General features: G+C 47.2%; 1 protein-coding gene across 1 annotated transcript in view; it reads left to right on the forward strand.

Annotated features, from left to right (window-relative positions):
- Nucleotides 1-5,364, forward strand: part of SKAP1 (src kinase associated phosphoprotein 1) — a 281,531-nt gene extending 276,167 nt beyond the window's left edge. The window contains exons 12-13 of the mRNA XM_086687094.1: nt 2,516-2,624; nt 4,969-5,364. Coding sequence (XP_086543220.1) covers nt 2,516-2,617 — 102 coding nt within the window. The 3' untranslated portion in view covers nt 2,618-2,624; nt 4,969-5,364. The remainder of the gene's footprint in view (nt 1-2,515; nt 2,625-4,968) is intronic.
- The last annotated feature ends 9,412 nt before the right edge of the window (nt 5,365-14,776 follow it).

A 14,776-nucleotide genomic window follows, 5' to 3' on the forward strand; every position in this document is an offset into this window, starting at 1 on the left:
ATCTGGGCTGGAGCTATTGTTGTGAGTCATTTACGTGGCAGCTAAAGCATGGACGTATATAAGGTTGCTCAGGGAAAGTGCAGTTAAGTCAGGAGAGGGCCAGGACAGAACCCTGGAAACAACCATATTGAAAGGAGGGGTAGAGAAAGATGAGCTTGCAAAGGAGAACGAGAAGAAGCAACCAGAGGTAAGAGGGAAGCCAGGAGAGTGTAATTATCATAGAAACTAAGAGAAGAAAATGCTTCAAGAAGGGTCCATGGTCCCAGGACTGCTGAAAGATCAAGTAAGTTAAGGACTGAGAAGTACCATCCAGTCTGAGCAATTAAGGAGGCTGTAGGCGACCACGGACAAAATGTGTAAGTGGAGTGATAGAAGCAGAAGCCTGAGAAGAGTGGCTTGGAGATGGAATAGAAAGCAAGAACTTGGGGTAGAAAGGGAAGTAAACCCTTTCAGTAAGTTTGACTGTGAATTAGCAGTTGGCATAGGCTAGTAGAAATGGGAAGTTGATGGGGCACCTGGGTGGCTCAGTCGGTTAGGCGTCCGATTTCGGCTCAGGTCATGATCTCGCAGTTTGTGGGTTTGAGCCCTGTGTGGGGCTCTGTGCTGACAACTCAGAACCTGGAGCCTGCTTCGGATTCTGTGTTTCCCCCACTCTATTTCTTCCCCCTCCCCTGCTCACACTCTGTGTCTCTATCTCAAAAATAAATAAGTGTTTAAAAAAAAAAAGAAATGGGAAGTGGACATGTGGTGGGAACTATTTAATAAGTGTTTTCAGGGGGGCCTGGGTGGCTCAGTCGATTGGGCCTCTGACTCTTGATTTCGGCTTGGGTCATGATCTCATGGTTTGTGAGTTCGGGCCCCATGCTGTCTGTGCTGACAGCGTGGAGCTTGCTTGGAATTCTGTCTCCCTCTCTCTCCGCCCCTCCTTCTGCCTCTCTCGCTCTCACTCTCTCTTTCTCTCTCTCAAAAATAAATAAATGAATGTTTTTTAAAAAGATAAACTCAGCTTTTAAAAATATTAAAAGTAAGTATTTTCTTTCAACGACAAAAGAAACTTGAACACATTTTGTGCTGATGGAAGGAGCCATTTACAATAGAGGCCGAGGTCGGACTCCACAGAATCTCATCTCTGAGAAATAAAGAAAGTGGAAGAGTTACAACGGCACATAGCGAGGGATAGTCTTAAACCCAAGCACACGTGGGGAGAGAGTCTTTAAACCAGAGGAGGGATACGTCCTCCACTTTAATGGTAAAGAGGGATGGTTGTCAGTACAGGTTAGTTCCTCTTTGGTGGCTGAAAGTTGACACATCTGACAGGTTCTCTTTCCTTTTTGAAGGTGGAAAAAAGGTGATCCGCTGAGAAGGAGGGGGGAGGCAGAGGAGGAGGGGTGGGGAGATACTCTATCAAAAAAGAAACAGAAAGATGCCCAGTTATCCTGGAATTTTATTGTGTCACCAACCTGGTTTTCTTTCTTTCTTTTCTTTTCCTAGTAGAATTCAACAGCCAAGGGTGCAAAAAGCAGACAGGTAGCTTCATGGTACCCCAAAGCCAGCTGAACCAGAATACAAGATTTTGCCTATATATTCCTAAATTTTACTTCCATCAAAAGAAAGAAAATATTTTCTGGTGCTTTCAGAAGTACTCCCATAATGTTTAACACCCACTGTGCTTTTGGAGAAGCTCTTCTGTATTCAAGATGCTCCACTCCCAGCCCTGTGACTGCCCCTTCTCTTAAACCCTTTCATTCCCTCTCTTAGTTGCCCCTCTCTGGAGCCCTTATGTCCTGCCTATCAACCTCCCACCTCTTCCTGGAGAAGAATCTAATGTTTAGAGCACCTACTATGTATCAGACGATTATACTCCCACAAGAGGGGAGAGACATTATCCCTGCTCTTACAGAAGAGGAAGTGTAAGCTAGGAGAACATAAGGTCACATGGCTACAAAATGACCAAGTGGGGATTAGATCCCAGTCTGTCTGACTCCAAAACCCATTACTCTATATGCTATAAGCTCCTGGGGAGCAAGGATAGGATCCATCATTACATACCTCATGGGAACTCAAACAGCACTTTGCACATGGAAGATGCGTGGTAAATATTATTGATTTGAACTGTGACCCGATTCCCTGAATATCTTTAGTGCTCTGGCATTTCGGACGTGCCCGACTTTCTCAGAAGAAGCCAATCCACTCTGCTTCGTAAAAGACATGCTCTTTACAATGCAATGGCATTTCCTATACGAGGTTTACATTGTTAACAGGAAGATAACAAAATGAAGGGTTTGCTTTCTTTCTCTAGATGATTTTTTTAAATTTAATAATCCCATCAGAGGATAATCCCTGATGGGATAATAATCCCATCATGGACCCAAGAAGGGTCCATGGTGCCAGTACAAGTCAGACTGATAGTGTCGACAAAGAAATCACGCAACATTGTGTCCCATGCAATCACTATAAAAGATGAACAGAAACGTGACCAAATTCCAGCTGAAACCATCCTCTTTTCCTGTTTCAGGAGTATAACATGTATGGCTGGTGGGTAGGAGAACTGAACAGCCTCATTGGGATTGTTCCAAAGGAGTATCTCACCACTGCCTTTGAGATGGAAGAAAGATGAAGCCCAGGTATCAGAACTATTGCCAAGGAGTCTGTTGGCCATGCCGTCATTTCTCTGGGAAGAATAAGAATTGCCAGTGAAGTGGCTTTTCTTCATGATTTCATTGACATAGAAATTTTATTTTTCTCTTCTGCAAAAATCTGGAGGTTAATGATCCAAGGTATCAGGTCCCAGATATCTTCTTTTTTTGCTCCTCTCGTGTGTGGCCAGCATTCTAAAACTTACCTCAGGGCCCAAGACGAATGCCGCAGCTCCAGCTATCATGTCTGTACCCTGCCCAGCAGGAAAGATAAAATGAAAGAAGGGCACAACCGCTCGTTTTAAGGACATTTCACAGATGCCGCACACACCCCTGCTTGCATTCCATTGGCCAGAAGTTGGACAGATAAGACTTATTCTAGGTAGAACCTGTGTCCAGCTTAAAAGTGAAGTGGGGAGAGGATTTGTTAATAAAAGGGGAGAATGCATATTGGGGAACAACTAGGAACTTCTGCCACAAGACTGGGTCTGGGTTTCTTTACCCCCTGTTCCCAAATCCAGAGCACCATTTCCCCCAAATGCCCACGTATTACAATATGACTGGCCAAGACTAGGACTCCAGTATGAGGATTCCCATGAAACATAATCAAATTAACTTTTAGGTAATAAAGAACATGGCTTGTGTTTTATGAGCAAGAACCACATCATATTTAAAACAGTGGCGTGAGTGCTTGCTTTGGGCGGGGTAGCAGTAGGAGTTGCTCTGGAACCACGTGGCTTTGGTTTAGACTTAGGATGGCCCTGGAGGGTACCCACGCTAGCATGGTGTCGCGAGCTCCATCTTCCGGCCTAAAATGGGAGCTTGTGTGACAGTGACACACAGACTGTCCTTGGAACCTTCCAGACCAGGGCCACTCTAGTGTGCAGCAGCGGCTGCATGGATTCATTTAGGGAGATACATAAGTATAGATCTTACTCTGTGATGCCCTTGTACAACCGTAAAGCACCAGCTCAGGCCTGTCACTCAAGGTTTGACTGTATGACTTTCCTGCTGAGGACTTCATTTCCTGGCCACGAATGCAGAAGAGTTGGGCTTTTGCCGTCAAATCTAAACAGATTCACTCTACTTTGCTTTGTCATTTATTTAATGACACTGTCGTTTATCTCCTCATTCTCTCTGACTCAACAATTCTACATCTAGAAGTTAATCCTATAGCTACATTTGCACACGCACAAAAGGATATACACGAGGCACCTGGCTGGCCCAGTCGGTTCAGCATGTGACTCTTGATCTCGGGGTTGTGAGTTCAAGCCTCACATCAGGTGTAGAGATTACTTAAAAATAAAATCTTAAAATACACACACACACACACACACACACACACACGTGGTCTGTAATAGCAAACCACCAGAAATGCCCTAAATGTCTGGGAGAGACCTAGCCAAGTAACTGTAGCATATTCATAGAATTAAATACTATGCAACAGTAAAAAAGAAATGGAAGCTCTCTACACTAATGTTGGTAAGGGGGTAAAAAAAAAAAAAAAAGCAGCAAAGTAGGGTAGACTAATTTGTTCCATTTGTGTAAAAAGGGAGTCTCCAGGGGCATCTGGCTGGCTCAGTAGGTATAGCACGCGACTCTTGATCTCAGGGTCATGAGTTTGAGCCCCACGTTGGGTGTGGAGAATACTTTTTATTTATTTTTAATTGTTTTTAATGTTATTGATTTTTTTGAGAAAGACAGAGAGGCAGAGCGTGAGCGGGGAAGGGGAAGACAGAGAGGGAGACACAGAATCAGAAGCAGGCTCCAGGCTCTGAGCTGTCAGCACAGAGCCAGACGCAGGGCTCAAACCCACAAACTGGGAGATCGTGACCTGAGCCAAAGTCAGGTGCTTAACTGACTGAGCTACCTGGACGCCCCTAGAGATTACTTTTTTAAAAGGGGGCAGGGGGAGGGGCGCCTGGGTGGCTCAGTTGGTTGAGCGTCCGGCTTCAGCTCAGGTCACGATCTTGTGGCTTGTGGATTTGAGCCCCGCACATCGGGCTCTGTGCTGCCAGCTCAGAGCCTGGAGCCTGCTTCAGATTCTGTCTCCCTCTCTCTCTGCCCTTCCCCCGCTCATGCTCTGTCTCTGTCAAAAATAAATAAACATTAAAAAAATTTTTTTAAAAAGGGGGGCCAGGGGGAGTCTCCAATTGCCTCTATGTGTAGAAGATATCTCTGGAAGGACAGAGACAATAACACTGGTTGCCTCCAAAGACAGAGAAAGTGCATGACTGTGGGTAAGAGGGAGACACTTTTTACTCTGTGCCCTTTTATACCCTCTTTATTTTGCATATCATAAAAGCAAATTTCTATATTTTTCCTCCTTTAGGACACATACCCTTGTCTCTGCCCTGCCTTTTTGAAGAGACTGCTCATCAGGAGTTCCGATCCGCCCCCCCTCCCCAGCCACCCCACCAACACCATGGACTCTTCTCTTGACTGAACAGACCCAAGCCTCTGACACCTTGCAGTCACTGCAAACTGCCAGCAAGATGAGTGGGAAGAGGCGGAGTCAGCAGATCTGTTGCTAACCTTGCCTTGTACTTTCTCCCACCTTCATTTTGTTTTCACCCCACCTCTAAACATGTCCCCACATCCACACCTGCCCTCTCCACAGGCTTGTCACAGAGAAGGTGAGAGAAAAGGAAACCTTTGGAGGAGGAAGTTGCTAGTTGTTTCAGCTGATTTGAAAAGCATAAATAAACTTCCTATTTGGTTCCTTGCAGTGTGTGACAGTGTCAGATTTCTTTTTGCAGTGGTATCCAAAGTGCTGGTTCCAGGCAGTCTTGCCACCTCCAAACAAAGGACAAAAGGATAGCCTGAGAGAAAACAAAAACTCAGGCAGAGAAGGAGACTTGCAGTTATCTTGCTGGGCAGAATCCCCTCTGGAACCCAGGCCTGCCTGCTCTCTGGTTGGCTTCTCAGACTTCTTCTGGCTGCATACTTGATTATTTTTCCTTACGTGCTGACTCTGAAATGAGACAGGGCTAGAAGCAAGTCCTTGGAGTCAGCACGTTGGAGAGTTCCTTTTCGGACCCCGGTGAGCAACCACAGTGCATCTTGCACCTCAAGTCCCAGATAAGGGCCAAGGAAGTGCTTTGAGGAGGTCTTATGTGTGCACAGCCCCGTTCTTGTCCCTGTTGTCTGTACCTAGCGCTCAGGTTATCTGTGTCTTGAAGAGGCAGCAAAGCAAGGTGGTTGAGAACATGAGAATAAAGCCCAGTTCCCCATTTACTACATATGTTCTCTCAAGCAAGTTACTTGACATTTTATGCCTTAATTTCTCCACCTTAGAATCTAGTGGGGACTCTGTTTCAGTGGGTCATTAGGAAAATTAAAGAGGCAACATGTGTAACATACTTGGAACAACGCCTGGCATGTAGAAACTGCTCAATAAGGCTTAGCTATCATTTATGGCCAGACTCACTGTGCAAGAAATTTTGGAAAATGTACAACTGAACAGCTCTAGAAATTTTACCTCTGAAACTGCCTATTCAGAGCAGTCCTGGAATGGCAATAGCCCTCCTCACCTCTGCAACAACCGTATTCTAGCCCTGCAGTAAGACACCCATTTCACATCACCAAGAGAGGGAAACTGGAGAGCTGTCAATGCATCCCAAGTTTCTCAGAACATTTTATGACAGCCATTCATTTCCAGATTGCCTGACCCGGGAGTTAAAAAAAAAAAAAAAAGAAGCTTTTTGTGTATGAGAAGATAAAGAGGTAAGAAAAGGGGACAATGGGGTCTGGCAGAAAAAACAAAAAAGAGGGAGATAAAAGGCAATACAGAACTGTTGATAATGTGCCCTCCGCTTTACACAGGGCGCTAAAGGAGACTGAACCACTAGGTGGCAGCAGATGAGCAGATGAACCAAAAACAACCAATTGCCTCCCGTTTCAGGAAGCTTTGCACCAATCCCAACCTACAGGTAAGCACAATGGGCATTGTTCTGAAGTGTTTACCGGAGGAGGCAAATAGAAACCCCTCTATGCCCCCAGAGTGTTCCCTCCCTTAAAGAACCCCCAGGGACCCAATGCTAGAAGGCTGGTGGCTAAGAGGAGAGAGCACCATTGTGCCACCGCTGTGTGAATGAGACACCAGAAAAGGGAGAACCAGAAGAGGAAGAGCAGGTTTCTGGGGCAGGGTCAGAAGAGAGATGAAAAAGGAGAAGAAAGGTCAAGGTAACTTCACTCTCTGCACAGTTCAGCAACCTCTCGGTATCATGGTCATTGGCTTCCAGCATTTAAAACAAAATCCCCCTTAGTGCAATAGTTTCTTCTATGCCTGGAGGCCGGAGGAAATAACCACATGCCATACTGTGCAGGTCTTTGGCACCCCCATCAACTGCAAGAACAAAACTCTCAGACCTCTGATCCTTCTAGCTGTAAAACTCAGCAGAAAGAGAAATCAGATTGGCCCTCAAAGATATGAACAAATGGACTAATCAGGAATTTGGTCCATAGCCATCTGGCGATCTCTGACATGGTTACAGGAAAAGATAGAGGAAGTCGGATGGGTTGATAAGACTATCTACAGGCTGAAGAACATTCTCTTTTAGGAGAAAGTTCTAAAGGAGACCTTTTGGAAGCAGTAGATTCCTACAGTCTGTCTGAAGCTAAGCCACACCTACCAAAACTGCTCCCACTCAATTTGACAGCCACTATTTTAACCAACAGCCTCAGAAAGCAACTGGCTAATCAGATTACCACGTCTCTGACTCCGCTAACCAAAGCCCCACCTTACTAACTGGATAACTGGGGCATTAGACTGCATATCTAACCACGTTATATGTAGGATGGCTTCTTGATGGCCACTGATTACTCTGGCCCGGGAAATAGGAGAGGGAGGCTTTTTCCCTTTCCTGATTTTATGTAAAGGAAGGAAAAGAAGAACAGAAAGATCCTTAATTAAAAAAAAATTTTTTTTAATGTTTTTATTTATTTTTGAGACAGAGAGAGACAGAGCATGAGCAGGGGAGGGGCAGAGAGAGAGGGAGACACAGAATCTGAAGAAGGCTCCAGGCTCTGATCTGTCAGCATAGAGCCCGTCGAGCCCGACGCGGCTCTTGAACCACGAACTGTGAGATCATGACCCGAGCCACCCAGGCGCCCCAAGATCCTGAATTTAAGAAGCAAATGTATATCTGCCTTTTACAGGTAAATAAGTAATAACTTACCGAGAACGCCTAACATCCGAGAACAACTAACTTAGTGACATCCACTGGATAATCTGACCCGGGGCTGCTACCATTTGGCCCGCATTGTCCAAGCCGATATCTGAGAATCCTAAATGCTCTGAAAGCAGCCTTTCAGCTACATTTCACTAAAAGTACTTTCTCCTAGTGTGTTTTCTCTGTCACCCATATAGCAAAATAGCACAGACACTGTTTTGCACCAGCTCAATGTTAAATTTTCTCATACGGTTGTCTCTCTTAGAAAATCTGTATTTAACTCAAAACCCACTGCACCTGTTCCTCTGGCGAATAAAAAATGGGAAAGAGAAGGGAATTCCTCTTGCTGCTCATTTCCTAAATTCAGACAGTCTGATTCCGTTTAAAGTGACAGCAAGGGCAAAAGTTGGACCTGACGAGACGCGCCCCCTCCCATTGGAGACAGATACTTGATCTCAACATAGCCTGTGAGGAACTACCTAGATTTCAAGTTAGCGTTCACTTCTTTTTTTAGCTTGCTCAGTTGCACCGCCTCATTTGCCATCAGTCTCTGCAAGTGGCAAAGCTGAGGATCTGAAAGGTGTTGACTTGGACAAAAATCACACAGAATCTGCCCAGGAAAGAGCAAATACAATGAACAACCCCGGAAATTCTCAGTCTGCTGTTCTGCTTGTTGAATCACCCGAGCTGGGCTGCAGTTAGACACCTCCAGCGACACATTTTCAAATTCTACTTTTGGTGCCAGTCACTTGCATCACAATGAAGCAGTGGTTCCGTGCAAAGAGCAAGATCACGCATGTGCAGGGGGGAAGGGGTGAGGGTACATTCCTGCCTTTAAAAACCAGTCTGAGAAAGATGGAGTTGAAGAGAAGAAAGAAAGGAAAAAAAAAAAAGAAACCAAAGTTTGTTTTGTTTTGTTTTGTTTTCATATAAGAACAAAACTCTCAGATGACAAGTTCAGAGGTGCTTTAATCTTTGGCCAAAGAGAAGCCCTCCCCACAGGTCTCCCCACCAGGAGTGGCTCTGGAAGGATAAATCTTACATGGCATTGATTTGCTAATTCCTGGAGCACCAGCAAAATCTGGGGAGCTGATTTAGAAAAAGCAGCCGTCTACACAGAGGATTATCCCTGCGACACAGCCCAGTGACTCAGACTCATTTTCTAGTTTGTGGATTACCATAGTCCCTTGCTCCTTCCCCTTCCCTCCCGCCCAGCCATTTCATTTCCCTTTAGAATTTAGAGATTGGTTAGGGAGTTTGAAACTTAGCAACTCAAAAGAGATTCTTCTTCTTCAAGGGATTTGAAGTGTTCTATTTCCCTATCAAAAACTAACTGTTCAGAAAACAGGTTGTTTTGGTGGGAGGTTTTTGTTGTTATTAGTGTGAATCGATGACCGTTCTTTTGCAACTCTATAGGATTCAATTAGCAATACATTTTCAGATGTAGCCCACTTCGTACAAAAATCTTTTATAAATGTAATGCCTCCCCCCACCCAAAAACTATCGTATTAGAGGAAACTGAACTAGAATTAACAAGGTGACCATATAACTTATTTCCCAGATATTGTTTGGAGACAAAAGGGGGAGTTATTGATAATTGATCATTGTGGCCAAGACCACAGGTATAAACCAGGATGAGAGGTCCCCCTAAAAATCAGGCAAAATGGGGCATCCAGTCACTTGGGGAGTGAGTGGACGGTAGACAGATTATCTGGCTCTCCGGATACGACACTTGGGAAATTCCTTCTAATGAAGTCCTCCCCTGCCAGCCCAGTTCCTAGACAAACTCTGCCAACTAGGCTTCTTTTCCTGATGCCTAGGCTGTTCCAGAGGCCCGCTATCTCTGGCATCAGGCTGCTCGTGGGGCTGGCCAGCTGTTGGCCGCTGTGTTCAGTTCCGTCACGGGGCCCCATCGCGGCCAGCCACCCCTCCACCTGGCAAGGCGCCACGGAGGGAAGCACGTCTGTAGCCCTGGGCAACAGTGCGCTGCTCCCTTGCCTCCTGTGATGGGAGCGAGTTCCAAGAGGCTTCTAGTGCTGGTCCTCAAAGAGGGCATCTGGCTCTACTGTAGACGCTCTTAACCTGATGGTGAGCAGCTGGCCCTCTTTTATCCCCTCATCAGATCAGAGAACAGAAAACAGGCTACAGACACTTCCCTCTTACCTGCGGTCAGACACTCCTTACTCTGCCTTGAACCTCCCACCCCCCTCCCCCCAGGCGGCACAAGCACACCACCCACCCGTACTGGATGCCTCCCATGGGTCGGCACCCCACTGGGCCTGTCACTGACATACCCCACCTCTGGGAAAGCACCTGGCATCTGGAGATTTTAGATCATTTCTTCGACGTCGCTAGGGCAGTGCGGGGGCAGGGCAGAACTTGGAGCTTTACTACTTCTGTTAGTGGGGAATTCCTAACCTGGCACTATTGACACTTGGGGGCAGGTGATTTCATGTTGTTGGGGATGCTGTAGGATGTTCCGCAGCATCCCTGTTCTCCACCTACTAGACGCTGGTAGTACTCCTCTCCACTCACCCCCTCTCCCCCGGTGTGACACCCAAAACTGTCTTCAGACAGCGCCAAATGTTCCCGGGGAACAAAATCCCCCGTGGTTGAAAACCATGGTCTTGGGACATTGGTGTGCGTAGGGCCAAGCACAGAGAAACCGTCCTGCCTTCTAGAAGTGTGTGCTTTAGCCACTGGATTATAGTGATAGAAGCTTACTGCTAGGTTGGGAAGACCTAGGGTAAAAATGCCATGAATTCCTCAGGGTCTAAGAACCAGCAGGCCAACCCCGATGCTCCATGGAGATCTGCCTGCCTGCACTGCTGCAGATTCCACTACAAAAATGTTTGCAAAAGTGGGGGTATAGCTCAGGGGGAGAGCATTTGACTGCAAAAATGTTTGCAAATGAATGGGCCTGTAATTGCTGATTTAGAGAGCTGCGTGCCAGTGTCTCACATCTTGAGCTCTGCGGTTGTGATCCTTGTTTCCCTTTCCTGTGGCAGAAATCTACAAGCGGAGCCCTGATCAGAACTCTTGATCAGGACTGAGCGAGATGCCGTGTACGACCTCAGAGCAAGAAACCAAGTTCACTGAAACACAGCACGAGGGCAGGTGCAGCCCATGGGGGGTGCTGGTTTCCTGTGCTTTGTACTGGGTAGGCCTGGGCGGTCCTCAGGCAGAAGTGGCAAGTGTCAGGGCACCTGTCATCTCCCTGCTGCAATTACCCTTCCTGGTCTTTCACGTTAGTTTTTAAGGGAAGTTTTCTCATGCAAAATAACTCCTAGGAGCTCTGTCAAGAACTAAAAATAAATAAATAAATAAAACACAACCAAAACCTACTGCTCTCTCCGGAGGCCAAGACAGGATGAGGGGTCTACTGCCTTTGTTGTTTTTGCCCGCATGGGCCAGACAGCAAGGCCATCGCTGGCCCTGGTGCCAGCCAGAGCCCTGTCAATGCTGCCTCCCCTGGGCTCCAAATCCAAGGCACCTGGAAGGGTTATTAGCAGGATTGGAACTCATCCCTCTGCTGGGACTGGATCATAATTACAGTAATTTTCTAACAGAGCTGGGCAGTAGGACTGTTTAATCAGCATTCGACTCCCTTGTGCTCCCAGCCCTCATCACTCAAGGAGAGGAGTGGGATGGCTCTTAAAGAGACAGTGCCCGCCTTTCAGCACTTTGAACAGATGTGCCCTAATTGGTAGAATATATCTAAGTCTCGTAGCTTATAGCAGGCAACCTGCATTGCCTCCAACAAACTGCCCTGGGCTCTCACTATTCTGGGCCTTCTGCTCAAGGGACTCGGGTCAGGCTGCCGGTGGGGCTGGCCTCCCCTACCAGCTTAGCCACCAGGGGAAGTCCATACACAGGGCTACAGCACTTACGGAAGGATCTAAACTAGCTGGCCCCTTGGAAACGGATGGTCTGAAGGAAAAGGTGCTTGACGGAAGGAGGGACGCAAGAGCCATAGATTAAGAAATTTCGGCAGGGGGTTTCCCATAATCCAAAGATTACAGAAGCATCTCATGTTCCTGCACTTCTGGGGGAGAAAAAAAAACCTTAAAAGACTTTCAGGTAGTCTCTTAATTCTCACACTCTGGCTTTCCCATGTCTCTCTACTTACTACTCCTGCCCCTTTTACTGCTGTGTAAATGCTCCCTTTTCTCTTCCTTTGCTGGTGGAAGTGGACCAGGTCTCCCCTGAATGGAAGGGAGTAAAATTATTCACTTTGCTCATTGAATCAGAAGCATTCTGTCTTCTAAAAAGTGTGGCTCTTGTTATCCTTTGGAGCATAAACTGTCCGTGTTTATTTGATGTTGAGACGTGAGGTTCCAGCTACCACTCCAAATCTAGCCATTTCTAAAGTGGAACTGGTTTTTCCCAAGAAGTTATTTCTCTAATAACATGCTAGCAGTGGCCCCTACTGCCCTGTTGGTAAGCCAAATGCATACGTGGTCTTTGTAGTGGTTCCTCAGCGTTGTGCACAGAAGAGAGCTAGGGCAGGGCGTAAATGAGAAGAGGTGAGTGGGGGGCTCCCAAAGTGGGGTGGGCACACCCTCAGGAAAGAAGGTAGAGTGGGGTGAGGAGAATAGGAAAGGGGGGGGACACTCATCCACAATTCAAGGACAGGTTACTTTGAGCCAGGTGACATGCCCTCTACAGAGCTGAGTCCTGCTGGCAGAGGGCTGCCCAGGAAGGTTGCTTGGGATCAGTGCCCAGGCGTGACCGAGGAAGTCACCGTCCCGCGCAGCGCTGGTTATCTGCTTGGCTTCAGCTGCGTCTCAGCTGGCTGCTCACACAGAAATCTGCAGATGCCACCCCGGTCCCTGACTGAATGCTCCTGCGGCCTCCGTGAGGCAGGCCAGGCACTGGTCTATTTCCATTTCTCCCTTCGACCCCATTTCACATCCTCCTGGCTCACTGTCCTCCCCACCCCTAAGGTGTTGCGAATATAAACAAATTCACAAGCATGCAGTTAACTTAATGTCCGATCAGACTGTTAGAGTCACGATCACCTCCCAAACTAAGCTACCAGAGAGGTGTCTAGGAATTGGTGGTGTGGATCTAAGGCCTCCACAGTCAGAAAGCTGAGTACTGCAGAGGGGCTCTGACTTCTGAGACAACTCCAAAAAGCTGTGCAAGTGGACTTGGACATTTTTTTTTTTTTTTTTTTTTTACCTTGAGTAGCAGTGGGTTTATTTTAGTTTAAAAATAAATGGGGGGGAGAGGGAGGGACAAACAAACACCCGGTCTTTCAGAGCTTGGAAAGTAACTCTCACATGAATATGCTCTCCCACCACCTAAACATGTTTTTTAGGGGGGGCTGGCTGGCTCAATCAGTAGAGCACGTGACTCTCAATTTTAGGGTTGTGAGTTTGAGCCCCATGTCAGGGGTAGAGTTTACTTTTAAAATAAATAAATTTTAACTAAGTAACTAAATAATAAATAAAAAACATGCTTTAAAAAAAAAAATTGTTCTTTTCAAAGTAGGCTCTATACCCAACGTGAGGCTTCAACTCATGACCCCGAGGACAAGAGTCACATGCTCTTCTGATTGAGCCAGACAGCCACCCCATAAAACCACAGTTTAGTTTCCTTAGCTAGAAAATGAGTCTAGTACTTGCCCTGCCTTCCTCACTGGACACTGAGGTCAAGTCAGAGGATGCAAAGGAGACTTGTTTTCATACAAGAAAACCTACCTCCCCCCCCCCCCCCCCAAACACACACCCCCTTCCATCCACCAAACAAGATGAAAGCCATGAGCATGAGCACACTTATCCCGGGTAACAGGAGAGTCCAGACTTGGGCCACAGAAGCAGCAGTCAGAAAAAAGGTGACTACATCAGGCACAGAGCCCAGCTCAAATCTAAGTTCAAACGCAAAATACTTGAGTTCCACAAAAGCTGAGCTGAGTACAGCTGGGCCAGCCCCTCTCCCCAGGGGCTCCCCAGTCTTCCCTACTGAGCTCACCAGCCCTGGTAGCCGGCCCTTAGCACACGCAGGGACGGAGTAAAACGTGACAGGCCAATGGCACTGCCTGCATGGAGAGGAAATTCTGGTTTTGCTGTTTTCCTGGCAACTCCAGGCCCGCATCAGAAAATCTCTTCCCCTCCCTTCTTAGGACATCTCCTCCCATGGCATACACTCAACTGTGCACAAGACGGTGCTGGGATGGCGCCTGGCCTTGGATTGACTGAGCTGCTGTGGTACGCGCTGCTGGTAATGGATCATTAAAAAAGCCGGAGTCAGAAAAATCGCATCCGTGTCTTTGAACGGCTCCTGCTGTCCCAGCAGCCTACCCTGCTGGCAGAACTAGCTGCTGAGCACCAACTCCAGGAAGAAAAGGAGCGAACAGAAGAAGGCCAACCCAGCTTGCTGTTTTTTGGCTGAGTAGGGAATTGACACAGACCACCTCCGGCTCCTGTCTGGAAGTTTCGAGATCAGAGAGCTTCAGGCACAGCTGGGTTCACAGCTGCACCATTTGGAGCATTGGACTCATTAATATTCATGAGTCATCCCCACCAATCGGCGGAGCGGATGCCATTAGCTTAGCATCTGTCGGGTTTTTGTGAGGGTTGCGTATGGAGTTTTTTTCCCCTTTTAAATGAACTTCTTTTGACATTTTGGATTTGCCTCTGTAGGTTTTCTAGCCTCGCCTTGCTCCGCTGCATCATATAAAGGAGAGACCCAGGGGAGGCGGGCAGGAAAGAGGGATGGGTCCCAGCCAGGGCTCTGCATCTGCCTGTTGACAAACTTTATTTCTCTTTCAGCACCTGGCACCTCAGACAGGCTGCGAGGACGGAAGCGGCAGCAGGTAAATTATCCCTAACAAGGTTCATGCCCACAAGTGCGAGAAAAGCCGGATCCTGGCTCTCCAGAAGACGACCCTTCCTCCAGCGGTGGACTAGCGCGGCACACACAGTGCCGGAGAGCTGCGGCCCCCGGCTCTGAACCGTTATT

The sequence above is a fragment of the Puma concolor genome, chromosome E1 (assembly GCF_028749965.1).
Source record: "Puma concolor isolate L17-30 chromosome E1, mPumCon1.1.hap2, whole genome shotgun sequence".
Classification (NCBI taxonomy): Eukaryota; Metazoa; Chordata; class Mammalia; order Carnivora; family Felidae; genus Puma; species Puma concolor.